At 45.8% G+C, this 13,816-nt stretch overlaps 1 protein-coding gene across 7 annotated transcripts in view; it reads left to right on the top strand.

Annotated features, from left to right (window-relative positions):
• The window catches only part of si:ch211-207d6.2 (sickle tail protein), a 54,092-nt gene that overhangs the window by 21,489 nt on the left and 18,787 nt on the right, over positions 1–13,816 (top strand). For 6 of the 7 annotated variants that reach the window (XM_048245534.1, XM_048245526.1, XM_048245520.1 and 3 more), the window contains exons 2-5: positions 1,063–1,346; positions 7,466–7,664; positions 10,199–10,397; positions 12,031–12,124. In XM_048245534.1, the coding sequence (XP_048101491.1) occupies positions 1,063–1,346; positions 7,466–7,664; positions 10,199–10,397; positions 12,031–12,124 (776 nt within the window). Of the gene's footprint in view, positions 1–1,062; positions 1,347–2,260; positions 2,478–7,465; positions 7,665–10,198; positions 10,398–12,030; positions 12,125–13,816 lie in introns of those variants that run through there. The other variant, XM_048245547.1, reaches the window with a different exon arrangement.

Below are 13,816 nucleotides of genomic sequence, written 5' to 3'. Positions count from 1 at the left end.
TGCACCGAGATGGCACCTTCTGCTCAAGCAACCATCTTCTTAGACTCTCCGTCTCCTTCCCACATCATTTGTGTGAGATAATGAATAAAGAGGATTACAGCTGCTCCCTCATTAGACTCTCGGTGCTTTGAAGTCAGAAGCTATCATTGGTCGGAGAGCTCTGCTCCATAATGCTCTTCATGAAGCCAACATAAAGGTTTAACGGCAGGCAGGCTGGCAGGAAAGCAGACGGAACCTGCACACCAGAGAGTCATGTGGCATCTGATAGAGATTTTGGGAGGCCTACTTTAGCAGTGCATTTCTTGAGTTGATAAACGGAGTCTGCACATGACTGGCTCCATCCTGATTAAATTTATGAGCAGCAGTTTATGTCAGACGACGTGCTGAGTTAATTTAGTATGGTACCAAAACAGACCTCCCTGCTCCCATCTATCTACAGAATGTACTGTATACCTTATCTACTTTCACCATCTATATTACTTGGTCTTTGATGGATAGGTGGATTTGGACAGAAACAGATGAGTACAAACATCCACACTTCTCATTCACTGGTGTTGCGATCAGCACTTTAAATCATCAGAGTGCAGTAGCATTGACCTCTGCTGCAGATCCATGGCAGGGGACCGGCCCTCACAGGTTCCTGCAGGCGCGTAATGAGCCCTCACAGGCCTGCTTCTGTCTGGGACGCAGGCTGTTTATGGGGTGACAAATGTCTTGTTTTGTTGCTGGCCACACATCACCGTAATTGCTCTTGCCTGGCTAATGCCAGTCCGCTCCTTTGATAGTAGTTCCTGCTACTGGATTAATTGCCTGTCATGCTAATTAGGTGTAGCTATTGGACCATATGGGCAGTCACCTACTGAGGCTGCATTTGTTTTTTGTTTTACTTTTTATAGCTGGATAAGGAATCATTATTATGGAATTGAGAGGGAATAAAACATGGTCAGAAACTGGTTGCTCTGACACATTACTACCAGTACCTGCACCTGAACTCTGCATGGGCTGCTCCCTCACCTAAAATAAAACCCTTTCCCCTCCTTCCTTTTCATGATTACCCCTCAGAGGTTGGCAACATCAGCAACCAGAGGCTGTCCGCCACAGAGAATGAGGCCCTCAGCCAGCACCACAGCAGCAGCGCAGACGACAGTGACCACTCAGACCCCTGGTCCCCACGCACCCTGCCCAGACGCTACACAGTAGGGGGGCCTCGCAGCGCCGGGGACGCACAGACCATGCAGCCGCACCACATGGACCGCAAGCGAGAGGCCTTCCTGGAGCACCTGAAGCAGAAGTACCCCCACCACGCCTCCACTATCATGGGCCACCAGGAGAGAATCAGGGACCAGGTAAGGACAGCCAGAAGCCACTCCTGGACTCCCAGTCTTCCAGTTGGCAGTGTACTGTCACGTTGTCGTGCAGTGCAGTCACTGATTTGTTGTAGGCTTTCTTCCTTGAGTTCTCCCTTGATATTTTAAATGATCTGTATACCTGCTGTGAAGGTATGGGAAATGGTAATGGTTATGAATATCTCCACCACCACTGAAAACTTTCAGTACGATTATCAACAACATGTTTTCTACATTTGCCGCAGGTCACATGCACAGATTGTTTCAAACATGTTACATGTAAAAGAAGGCCACATTGTTTCAGGCCAATACGTGATTTTGTTGTCTTTTCGTGCATCACGTTAAAGCCTTCTTGAAACAACATATCTTGACAACTGTGATGTTTGTTTCACTTGTCTTCCTGTATGGTCTGGTGTAATAACACTCAAATAACACCTAAATGATAGTTACACATGATTTGCATTTGCATTGAAATCACCACTAGATGGTACCCTATCAATGACGTACGCTTCAGAGAGGTTTTTTTCTCCTGGTGAATAGAATAGGATATTTCATGTAAAGGCGATAGTTGTTCTGAAATACAATCTGAAATTTTCAGTTGAAGATGAGCGTTATTAAGCGCCTTGAACATTTTATTATTATATTGATGTTTTGAGCAATATATCAACCCGAAAACTCGGTTGAGGACTTCCATGGAGTTGGAAAAAGATAGGCATACTTTATGTAGTTCGTGTTGGAGTTTATGTGTAAAGCTGAAAATTGGAGAGGAAAGCCTATCGTTCCATACGCAATCTTATGAATTGCTTTCTAAGTCCGTCTAAAAACGGACAATGAAAGACTCAGGTAACACCGCATGTGTGGGTGTGGTTAGTTACCATGGAGGGGAGTGGTGTCACTGGTGAGAGAGCTCAGTTTACAGGCAAATACCCACCCACTATCACATCGGAACCAAGAGTTATCCGTTTTTTCACCAGCGCGTGTGCTTACCACGTCCCGTTTCGAGACAGGAAAAAATAGTCTACTTTGTCTCGCAGTCCGGACCGAGTTGGATTGGATCAGTTTTTCATGAAGAAATCGTGAAAACGTGGAAGTCTGTCGGATTACTTCAGAACATGATTGCAGCGCCGCTGGGTTAGTGATCATGTGCTTTTCAAGTTGTGACAAGTTTGCTTTTTTGCATTTTCGATGATGACTACTTTGTGGTAGCCTATATATATATATTGTCACCTTTGGTTTATCTTTGTCTCCCGTAGCTGCGTTTTCCACCAAGTAGCCTAAAGATAACAAGTTAGAGCTCTTTTGCTCCGTAAAAACTTTCATGTGGCCCAAATGGACTGTACTGAGATGGCGTAAGGTTTGCTCACTTTTTTCCACATGAATTTCATTCAGTTTTGCCAAGTAGGCCAAATCAGTCTGACTCTGCCTCCATTATATTCTATATTGTCTTTTTTTCTTCTCTCAACTAGATTGTAGACTACTTGTTGAGAGAAGTTGAACTGGGTGTGACATAAACATATGCTTTCTTACTGATATATAACCACTTATTTGTAGTTTGCATTTCAGAGCATATCATTTTACTATAAGTTAATTTCGAAATGGGTGGAATAGCCCGGAATCTGGAATCTAGCTAGACAATAAAGTAGGCTATTACATTTCACCGATTTGCAACAATTGCTGCTGCTTTGAATAATGAAACATTCTGGTTGGCGTATTAGCTTTGGTCGGCTTGGATTACTGTTCATTCTCAAGGTTATCCGCAGAGAGCAGCCCCCTCAAATATGCTATTCCCTCCTGCATATTGCAACACTGGGAGCCCAAACATCCCGTGGGAGTTAATAGCACACTCCTTTTCGGCTTAATAGTCTGCCAGTCGTGCACCTAGATGGATGAAGAATCAGGAGTTTCGGAGACATGATTTATTCTGTCCTGCCAAGCCTTTGAAAGAGCTGGCATATGACCAGTACAGATGAGACCAGGGCTTTTGCCTCTTCATCTGCCTGTGATTAAAGGAGAATGCAGTGAACTGTTTGAGGTGGTGCTCTGATGGCTGCTTTCCTTTTTATCGGTAGCCTTTTCTTTCTCGCATGCGCTCCTCTCTCCCTCTCTCTAATATCTGTCTCTTTCTTTATTTCTCTTTCTCTCTTTCTCCCTCTTCTCCATCTCCATGACTGTTTAACAGACACACTGTAACACTTATTCTGACAGCAAGTGAGTGCTACCGTATGGTGACCCAGCTCTCCTGTATGCCTGGAATCCATTCTAGATCGATTCCTGTAGTACTGGCTAGCATTCAGAGGAGCCACAGCTGATACTTTGCTTGTGGAAGTGTTAGCAGATGTAGGGTGCCAGGGCTTTGTGTGTGTGTGTGTGTGTTAAATATAATTTAAATATAATAAGCTTGTTTAAATATAATTATATGGTTTTTGATGTTTCTTGTTTTCCAACTTCAGTTGTGTCCCATATTGTTGTATTGGCAATAACACAAACAAAAATGCTCTGGACACTCAAATGTAACTAGCTGTCTGTACTCTGTCCACATGACCGGCTTTGATCCCAGTCCGGTCGAGCAGCACCAGCACACTTCAGTGAGGGGGACAGTACGCCATTCTTACTGGCAGATTGGGAAAATGGGTTGGAATTGTTGCCAGGAAAACCACAGTGCCCAAGTGTATTAAAACAGATAGCATCACGCCCACTCATCACCTCCGGACCCTCCACCTGCACCCACTGGGCGACGTGAGCTTTGTGACCGTGTCGACGGTATAAAGTGAGGCGCACACACTCTTCTGTGCTGAGTAGTTACCTTTGAGCAGCCAGGCTGACTCACAGCTCAGAAATGAAGAGCATAGGAAAGTTTTTTTCTTTCTTTCTTTTTAGCCAGACTGCCATTGTGCAAAACTACAATGCTGGATTAACAGATCCTCACAACATGTATGAGATGATGTGATCCAGAGTTCTATGCGCGTTGACTGCAAGATGTCAATCTCTGTAATATATACTCAGTTACTCTGACCGGAAGCGGTGACCTTCGGCCAACAGGTTCCAGGTGTTTGTTGTTGTTCCAGCAGGCCTCAGCGGCCTGGTTTGTGGGCTTTGTGGGGCGTCGTAGGCCTGGGCTCAGATATGCCCCGGAGGCACTGATCTGTTGTCAGACAAGCCCGGTATGGCCAACCCCCGACTCCAAACACTCACATTCCTCCCAGGCTAGCCGGCTCTCTCGGTTCACCGGCGGCTCGCACACCACACAATAATGGCCGGTTGCAGGTCCAGGATGTCAGTCAGACCGAGTGAACTGGGAGAACAGCGTGCATTTTTGTCACAGAATCCCCCCGGCTACGTGTCACCTAAAAATGCTCTTCCCATGCCTGTGTGACAACGTTGCAAGTAGGCACAAGAAAAAGCATGATTTGTTATCCCTAATGAGTGCTGTGTGACCCAGTTCAGCTTCGTCATGGTCTCCTCAAACTCCGATACGAAACCCACTTTGAAATATAAGTAACTAAGATTTTGCATCTGGAAAACACCTTGGAGTGCATCTTCCTCTAAGGTCCTGTGCTAACACACATGGCCGAGGTGTAAAGTTTGCTCAGAGAACTCTAGCTATACCTGTTTGGTGACATTTCAGATGTTTTCACAGGAAATGTTTGTTGAAAGACTTAGCCTTAAATGTGTTACACAATACTTTCCTAGTGTGATTTAGGAGGACTGTTGTGGTCTGTGTGAGACCTCATAGTTCTCACAGCTAGTTGCTGCGGCTGGGCTGCCATTTGTATGGAATTCCGGCTTCCAATACCTGCTGTGGGGTCAAGCGGACGAATCTTTCTCTGTCTCTCTGTGTAAATAAAGGATGATGGGACCTGTGAGTTGAGCGCAGAGGAAGTGGCAACATGCAGCAATGAGGACAGAGTGTGTCGCTGCATGAGAGTGTCACCCATGGAGGCCTCAGATTCTGAGCAGGTGTTCACCCCACATCCACACACACACACACACGCACACATGCACATTTCACTTGCAATTTGGAGAGAATCTCTGTGATCCCTGGCTTCCTCTTTCTTGGCCCTTGTCATGTTGTGTACTTGCTCAGGGGTCACACACGGCCATGGCAACTGCATGTAAACACTGGCCCACTGAATTAGCATAATCTGGCTCATCAGCCTCTATGCTGGAAATAGCTGGAATTAAAGTCATGAAACGGATTGGGCCATCTTGGACAAATCTGAACTTGACCCAGAATTGCACAATATGCGCAGTGATCATTATTTATACAAACCCACAGCAATGCCTGCTCACTCGTGAAGGCACACTCTTAATGCTGTTGTGAGGTTTTTGCCAATGATAGGGATAATCTGAAGTTAACTTGACCGTGCAGTTGGTAAACAACACAAGCCTCGGGTCTCCATTTCTCAGTTGGAGCCAAAACTAAGTGTGCGACTTCTCTTCCTCTCCATCTTTCTCTTCCTGTGTTTTTTTTAATATACTGTAAAAGCTAGACAATCTATATCACACCACATTTACTCTTTTCATTAAATATATGTTTATACATCACGGTTATGCATCAAATCAAACACCATTATGATCTGTGTAGTGTACACACAGTCTCTCAGTCCGCACTCACAGTCACACTCTCAGTCCGCACTCACAGTCACACAAGGTCAGATAGAATGGGTGACCCCTCCTGATTTTGTGTTGATGTTTTGATGATCAAGGGTCAGTGCAATAGCCTGGCATATTAATCTGCCCTGTACCTGTCTGCAGTACACAGGAGGCCGGTAGGGGACCAGCACCCCAATAAAGATGTGTAGGCAGTGAGTGATGGGTCCACTCGACCCGGGCTGGGGTTGGGGGGGTTCACCTGAGGTAGGGCTGCAGCCGTGCGTGCGTTGGAGCAAGTGGGCGTGGTGCGGAGCCGTGTGGCCCTGATGCGGCGGCTGACTCGTGTGTGTATGAACCTGTGCATGTCACTTCCTCCCTGCACAGCGGCGCAGAGTGGAGGGGTGGGGGTGGGAGGAGTCCCCGGGGGTGCGCTGGCATGCCCATCTGCATCCTCTGTCCTCAGATTTGAGCTCCGCTCCACTCCGCTCTGTTTACGCAGCCTCATCGTCAACACGAGGAAACAGAAACAAACATCCATGCTAGATTTGGCTGGGGAAAAAACATAATTAAACATATGAAAGCACTTTGCTTTATTGTCCAAACAGATGTCTCTCATCTCTTGTTGTGTGTTTGCCGGTGCCCTGTGCCCTTGTGTAGCGGCGCACGGTGGCAGCGTTAAACAGTAATTGACTGAAAGAGGTGTTGACAGTTTGCGCTCCTCCATCCCCTCCGCCTCTCAGGCCGAGAGCTGACCTCACAGCAGTGGCTTGCTTTTTTGTTTTGATCACACTGAGGTATACAGCATTTATAACATGGTGGCAGCAGTACTGGAGAATTATCATTTGCATGGCAGATTCCATATCTCACCTCATAGATGGCTCTGATGTGTCTCCCTCTGGATACCATGGTGCTTTCTATAACCAGACGTGTTTATCTGTTTCCTGTGTGGCATTTGAATTTGAAATAATAAAAAATGTGCATTCAGATTACTTCCAGATGAATCTAATGACCTCCCCTCGCCATTTGACCTTTCTCTCTGCACTCCTATTGGTTGTTGTTGTTTATGATGGATTCGCTGTTTGTAATTTGACATTCAAAAAAACACTTGTGTCCTCATGGTTGGCGAGCAATATTTTCTTAATGTGTTATCTGTGTTGAGTTTAGCAGTAAGTCTTTATACTGTATCAAGGCTAGCCAGGCTTGCCAGCCACACGCATATTAAAGTCTCCCTGGCAGGGTGTTTGATTTCGCACGCCTTGAGTTTTATGCTGATTGGAGATATTTCGGTTTAAATGGTTACTTTTGTAGCACCCAATTGTGGTAAACACAAGGAATGTTTCTGGAATGTCTGGACAAGGACATATATAATCTGTTCTGTGGCATCCAACTCATTGGTTTTAATATTGAGTCTGACAAAATATCCACCATATTTATTTCACTCCGAATACAGTGCACAGGATGATTATTTTCATGTAGTTTGCCTAGGTGGAGTTTCCTAAATGGATCATGTGTTTCCTACCCTCCAGATCAGACTCCCTAAGCACAGCGCAAGCCCCCAGCCCGGCCTAGGGGCCCCGGGGGAGCCGTTGTCTGTGGCCTCGCTGGAGTCTCTGGAGGCCATGTCTGAAGGAGGAGATCCACCCAGTGCCTTCACCCGAGGCACCCGCTCCAGGGCCAGCCTGCCTGTGGTGCGCTCTGCCAACCAGACCAAGGACAGGTCACTGGGTGAGTGACCCCTCACTTTACCATACAACACCACCGATATGCTCTCTCTCTCTCTCTCTCTCTCTCTCTCTCTCTCTGTGTGTGTGTGTGTGTGTGTGTGTGTGTGTGTGTGTGTGTGTATGTATGTCTTGAATATGCTTATTTTAAGTAGAATGATGAAATGAAGGATGATGTGTGAGCTGTGATTTCATTGATTATGGATAGAGTTGTTTTTTAGATGGTTGGGGTTGTCTATTGCATTGTCAATAGAAAATGCTGTCATTCTTACAGCAAAAGGGGAAATGATTTAGGGACAGACATTTTTTATACAAAATAACTCTTTCGGTATGTTAAAATCATACATAAATCTCTTTCAGTATGTCAGAAACAGTGTTGAACTTTTTTGGGGGGCATTTGCTAGTTGCAGTCCTTGGTGGTGGGATTTTATCCCAGGCAAATGTTAGGCCACATCTCATTGTGGGTTTCCAAATGGACTAGTATGTCTGGTGAAGTCTGTTTTAACGGAAACGTCTCAAATTGCATGTCCATTTAGTTTAGGCATACATAAATTAAAACTGCATTTGCAATATCAACATGTCCTCAGCATACCATGAGGCTGTGTTTTCCCCAACAAACATGAACCTCTTTTTGACTTTAATAGGCTTTATTATTAGAGGTAGAGATGCACCGATAGATCGGCTAGTGACCGGAATCGGCCGATTTTCACGTGATCGACCATGACCGGCGACCGGCCGGTCAGTCTGAGACATGCCGATTTTATGCCGGTCAAATACACTCGTGCGGCGTTTAAATTGTAACAACACCCAGCTGAGTTTGCAAAGTTTGAAGAAGCTAGTAACCAGGCCAACACTCAGGGCTGGATGTAGGGCTACAATCAAAGCCCTAATAGGCTACTGAGTTTTTCTATGCAGCAAACGCTGTGCTTTGCCATTGGCCTACTGCATGGAATTGACTAAGCTGTCACTTCATTAGGCTACGTAAACACATCGCTCATCAACGCCCGTCACTGCCGCTAATTGCGTGCCCACCGCTGAATCACAATCGCTGCTGAACGGAGATAACCGATTGCGACATTAAAGATAATCAAAGTTTAGCGATTACAGGCTACATAATAAGATGTCAACAAGAAGCGACATACAGTAGCCCTAGTAGTTCTACTCCACTTAAAAAAAATACTCGAACTATTTATTGCACGTAGACTGCGGCTACGCCTTAAAATACCCTAGTCTAGCAGATTGAGAAGTGGATGTCGTTAAAGTGAACAAACGACAGCCTATTAGAAAGGCAAACAAACGTTAAAGTTGCTTTTGACATAGTAGCCTACAATGAAGAAAACTGATGCTCTGACTACTGAATCAGCCGTCTCTGAAAGTTTCTATAGCCTAATTGATGCATTTAACCGGAATTAGGATTTCATTTTTTCACCGCAAAACAGACGTGCACTGTTTTCATATGGCGGAGCACCTAATCGCTATTAGCACTTCTCCCCTGTGTTTGCGTGATAGCCTAGGCTACTACCACTTTTCCCTCGCCCTCCCATAAATTCATCAATGCATATGAAAATATGTTACATGGTAGCATGTTAAAATGTATCATGAAAATTGTTCTTATATCTTTAGTTGGATATTGGATGTGAGAAGAATACAATGGGTGTTCCATAATTTAACTTAATCCAGAATTTGATACTGCAGCTGAAGTTAGACTTGAAGAAGAATCTGTCTGCTCACCAGTTCCATTTTTTTAACAGCCATTTCATTATTGATAAGTTGATTACATGTCTATATTAACATGTTCTATCAAAGAAAAGATAGAAAATAACTATTTGTATGTGTGCTGTAAAATGGTTAGAAAAAATGAAATCGGAATCGGCTAAAATCGGTATCGGCAGGTCAAACTCTATGAAAAATCGGAAATCGGTATCGGGCCAGAAAATTGCAATCGGTGCATCTCTAATTAGAGGGATTAGACACTCACAGATATTTTTCAGGAACATCTGGTAGCTTTTATTGCCATGCAATTAAGTGGGCCACTGAAAAACATATCTCTGCAAATACTTGAAAACATACTGTGAGCATAGCACTCTGGGCCTGAAAGGTCTTCGAGGAAGACTCTAATGGACACAAATGAACGGATGGAACTGGCTCTGAGTCAACGCTGTCTGCTCCTGTGTTGTTGTCCATGCCTCTCTTTTTGGCTCGTCTTGTTTTTCCCTCCCTGTCTTGTGGCATAGCCATCAAACCGAAGCTAACAAGCCACTGCAGTTGGAATTGTGGAGTTCATGACTCACCGAGATAATTCAGACAATACATTCTTAATGGGGTTTACCACCTAAATAAAACTGAATTGACTCATTTGCTCTGTCTGGCTGTCTATCTGTGTGTGTGTGTGTGTGTGTGTGTGTGTGTGTGTGTGTGTGTGCATGTGTGTACGTGCATGTGTGTGCGTGTGTGTGTTTGTGTGTGCATGCTTATGGATGTGTGTGTGTGTGTGTCTTCAACATCACTGACTTGCCAGGCTCTCTCCCCTCGTTTCAGGTGTTCTGTACCTGCAGTATGGCGAGGACACCAAGCAGATCCGGATGCCAAACGAGATCACCGGGGCGGACACCATCCGGGCCCTGTTTGTCAGTGCCTTCCCCCAGCTGCTCACCATGAAGATGCTGGAGTCCCCCAGCATGGCTGTCTACATCAAGGACGACATGAGGAACATCTACTATGAGCTTACTGACGTCAGGTGAGTGGCACAGCCTACTGCGCTCTCCTCCTCTCCTCCTCTCCTCTCCCCCTCTCCACTCATCTTTCTCCTCCTCCTTTTCTCCCCTCTCCTCTCCTCCTCTCCTCTTCTCCTCTCCTCTTCTCCTCCTCTCCCCCTCTCCTCTCCTCTCCTCCACCCTGCTCGCGGCTGCATTCCCACAATGACAGTTTCGTCCAAACAAATCCTGCAATACACCACGTACACTGTGGGTGGGTGTGTGTGGGTGGGTGGGTGTTTGTATGCATTCTCTTGTCTGCAAACAATGAGACACTGTAAAACAGTAGGGCTCTGTGGCCCACATGAAACTGAGTGTAATTTCTTCGTACTGTCAGCGTGTGACATAACAAAGCATATGTATAGATTTGCTAAAAGACAAACACAGATGGTTCAATTGAAGTTGCCTTTGTATTGCTAAATGTAGTTGGTATGCAGTGCGTGGGTTGGGCTGATCTATTTGTCACTGATTTTAAAGACAGTTTAATGCAGCTAAATCTTGTTGAATGCCGCACAATCAGGCAGTGGATGACTGATACTGGCTTTGGAAAGGGGGAAAAAACTGATCTGCATCAAGAGCCACTGCTTCTCATAGCTGACATTTTAAAACCACCCCTTGCCTCAGGAAGCCAAACCACAACTAAACAGGCAGTTAGATGTCCAAAGAGCCTCCTGACACCAGCTCACCACCCTCCGCCCTCCTCCATGCCAGGCCCAACCCCCGGCATAATCACCGCCAGCCGAGGGAAGATGGAGTCCGTGTCTGAACGCGTGTGGACTCCGGGGAGTGTCCCCGGCACCACACCCTGCCTTCTTCAGACGAGGCCCAAACAAGCCAAGAGGAAACGGGGGAGGGGGAGGAGTGGGGGTTGGGGAAGGGGGGCGGGTGTAATCCCTCCTCTCTGTGGGGTTCAAAATCCTGAGCCTGGGCTGGGCTGGGCTGGGCGGCCCAAGGAAGAGAGATGTCCTGAATAGTTAAGCTCCCGAGCGGGTTGAGGGATTTACAAATCTGGGCTTGTCATCAATAGCCGGGGCTGATTTTGCAGTCGTGCTCGTGCGTCATAGTGAGAGAAGCGTCAAGGGGTGTGGCCTACTGGTTAGGGCTTCGGGCTTGTAACCGAAGGGTTGCTGGTTCGATCCCCGACCAGTAGGAACGGCTGAAGTGCCCTTGAGCAAGGCACCTAACCCCTCACTGCTCCCCGAGCGCCGCTGTAGCAAGGCTGCTCACTGCTCCGGGTTAGTGTGTGCTTCATCTCACTGTGTGTTCACTGTGTGCTCTGTGTGTTCACTAATTCACGGATGGGATAAATGCAGAGAGCAAATTCCTTTTATACGTCAGTATACTTGGCCGAGAAACCTGATTTACATATACGTCTCCCGTGATGAATTGATATCGCTCGCCGGGGTGTCATCACGCTCGTGCAGTCGGCCCCAGTCTAATCGTAACATTGTGCAAAAGCGGCGGAATGCTGTCAGCGTATCCGTAATGATTGTGCATCGGCGCACAAACCGCTGTATAGTCATAAGCACACAATTGCATGCATAATCAGCTGGAAGTGAAGCCAATCCTCCACTGTTGTCATGGCTCACCCTGCCCCTGTGTTGTTGTGCTCTGCAGGAACATCACACCTCACTCATGTCTGAAGGTTTACCACAAAGACCCCGCCCAGGCCTTCAGCCACAACTCCAAGCCCAACAATGGGGATGTGAGGGTAAGTGGATGATGCCTACCTCTCTCTCTCTCTCTCTCTTTCTCTCTCTCGCACGCTCTCTCTCTTTCTCACACACACACTAAAATACCGTGAAGCCTGAACCCTCTAACCTTCATTTTCTTATTTTTCCATTCGTTAATCCTGGACAAATGCAGCTCCCCGAGATGCGGTTGTCTCTTTGTGAAAAGCCTTACACCATTATTCGGGGATTGAGCCTTCTCCCGTGCACTCCTGTGCAGCAGCGGCAGGGGAATCCAAAGCCAGGCTTTATTTGTTCGTTCCAAAGTACATCCTTATGAGGGGTGGGCTGTGTTGTCAGTCAATGTTTACCGTCAGTTGACTCAACATACTCTACCTGCAGAAAAAGAGCGCCACTATTCACTATTCAAAGTTCTACCGCTAGATTGATCCTAATTCCAAGCAGCGATTAACCTGAGTCATCCACAATTTTACTCACTGGTAATTGTTGGAAATATTTGGTCAGGGTATTAATTTCCTCATTTTACTCTTTAACTTTTTAACGAAAGACTGAGTGACAGCAAGAGTCTCTCTCAAGGCAGTTGCTGAGACTTTGTATTAGACAAGGTGGTGTTCAAACATGTGAATAAATGTTAGCAAGCAATCCTCAAATATTTGTTCATTTGGCCTCAAAGACATGTATAAGTATGGATTAATTGATTGATTAAATACAGGATATTATAATAACATTAGTTGTACTGTTATATTGTAACAACCTATAAAGCATGCTTGTATCATGATTATATAATGTTATACTGTTAACAGTTACTGGAAGTGTTTATTTAAGAGGGAATACTGGCAATTGCACAGATTTGGTGCTTATTCAGAAGCGTGAAAACTCATTGAGAGCCTTCCAGAATAAATTGGACCTTTCTACAAGAAGCTACTACTCAATTTTGGCAGTTATGTAGTAATATGTCATCATGTCTCTCATCCAGGCAAATTATTAGCACATTCTACCAGGATTTGCACATGTATCTCCTTCAAGAGTAACCCAATTTCTAACATAATCCTGACGGATTCATTTACTGCAGAGGGAGCAACAACTTGTGGACATTCGTTGTTCATCTCTGGTGTTCCCTTTTAATTTGTTCAGCGTGTTGAATATGTCAGATGGTGCACGGGGCCTGTCACCCACCCTAGCTGGAGGTGGTGGAGGAGGCGTGTGGTGACGGTGCTGGCAGGGTCGGCATGTCGCTCAGCTGGATGTCTGATGAGGATGCTGAATGGTTTTATCAAACCCTGTGGGGCTCTAGCGTTCCGAGTTCAGCGTTGTAGATCCTTCTCGTCTGAACGGCTTATGTTATGTTTAGACTTGTGTTGGCCCCTTGCTGTAGGCCTCTGAAAGTATGAATAAAGATGCCTATATCTCATAACATCCATTATGTTTTTATCTGTCCTCCATCCCATGCGTTTCCCAAAACCTTAGTGGTGTCTTATTCTGCTACTGGTAGATTATCAGGGGTATCCTCATGACAGTGGCTGTGGTGCAGACAGCTTTCCCTCCCTGATGTCTTCCCTGGTGGAGACCATTCTCAGGTGTTGTAGCTCATGTTTTGCCTCCAGTGTTTGGTGCTGGTTACATTTGTTGATTCCTACAAGGAAATGGGGTGCTTTCTTTGCTGTTTATTTGTCTGTTTCTCTGTCTGTTTAAAAGTAGAGGAAGAACCTTTG

Source organism: Alosa alosa, chromosome 1, assembly GCF_017589495.1.
Source record: "Alosa alosa isolate M-15738 ecotype Scorff River chromosome 1, AALO_Geno_1.1, whole genome shotgun sequence".
In the NCBI taxonomy this organism is placed as follows: Eukaryota; Metazoa; Chordata; class Actinopteri; order Clupeiformes; family Clupeidae; genus Alosa; species Alosa alosa.
The sequence above is the reverse complement of the archived record's forward strand: the minus strand, read 5'-3'. Positions and strand labels throughout refer to the sequence as shown.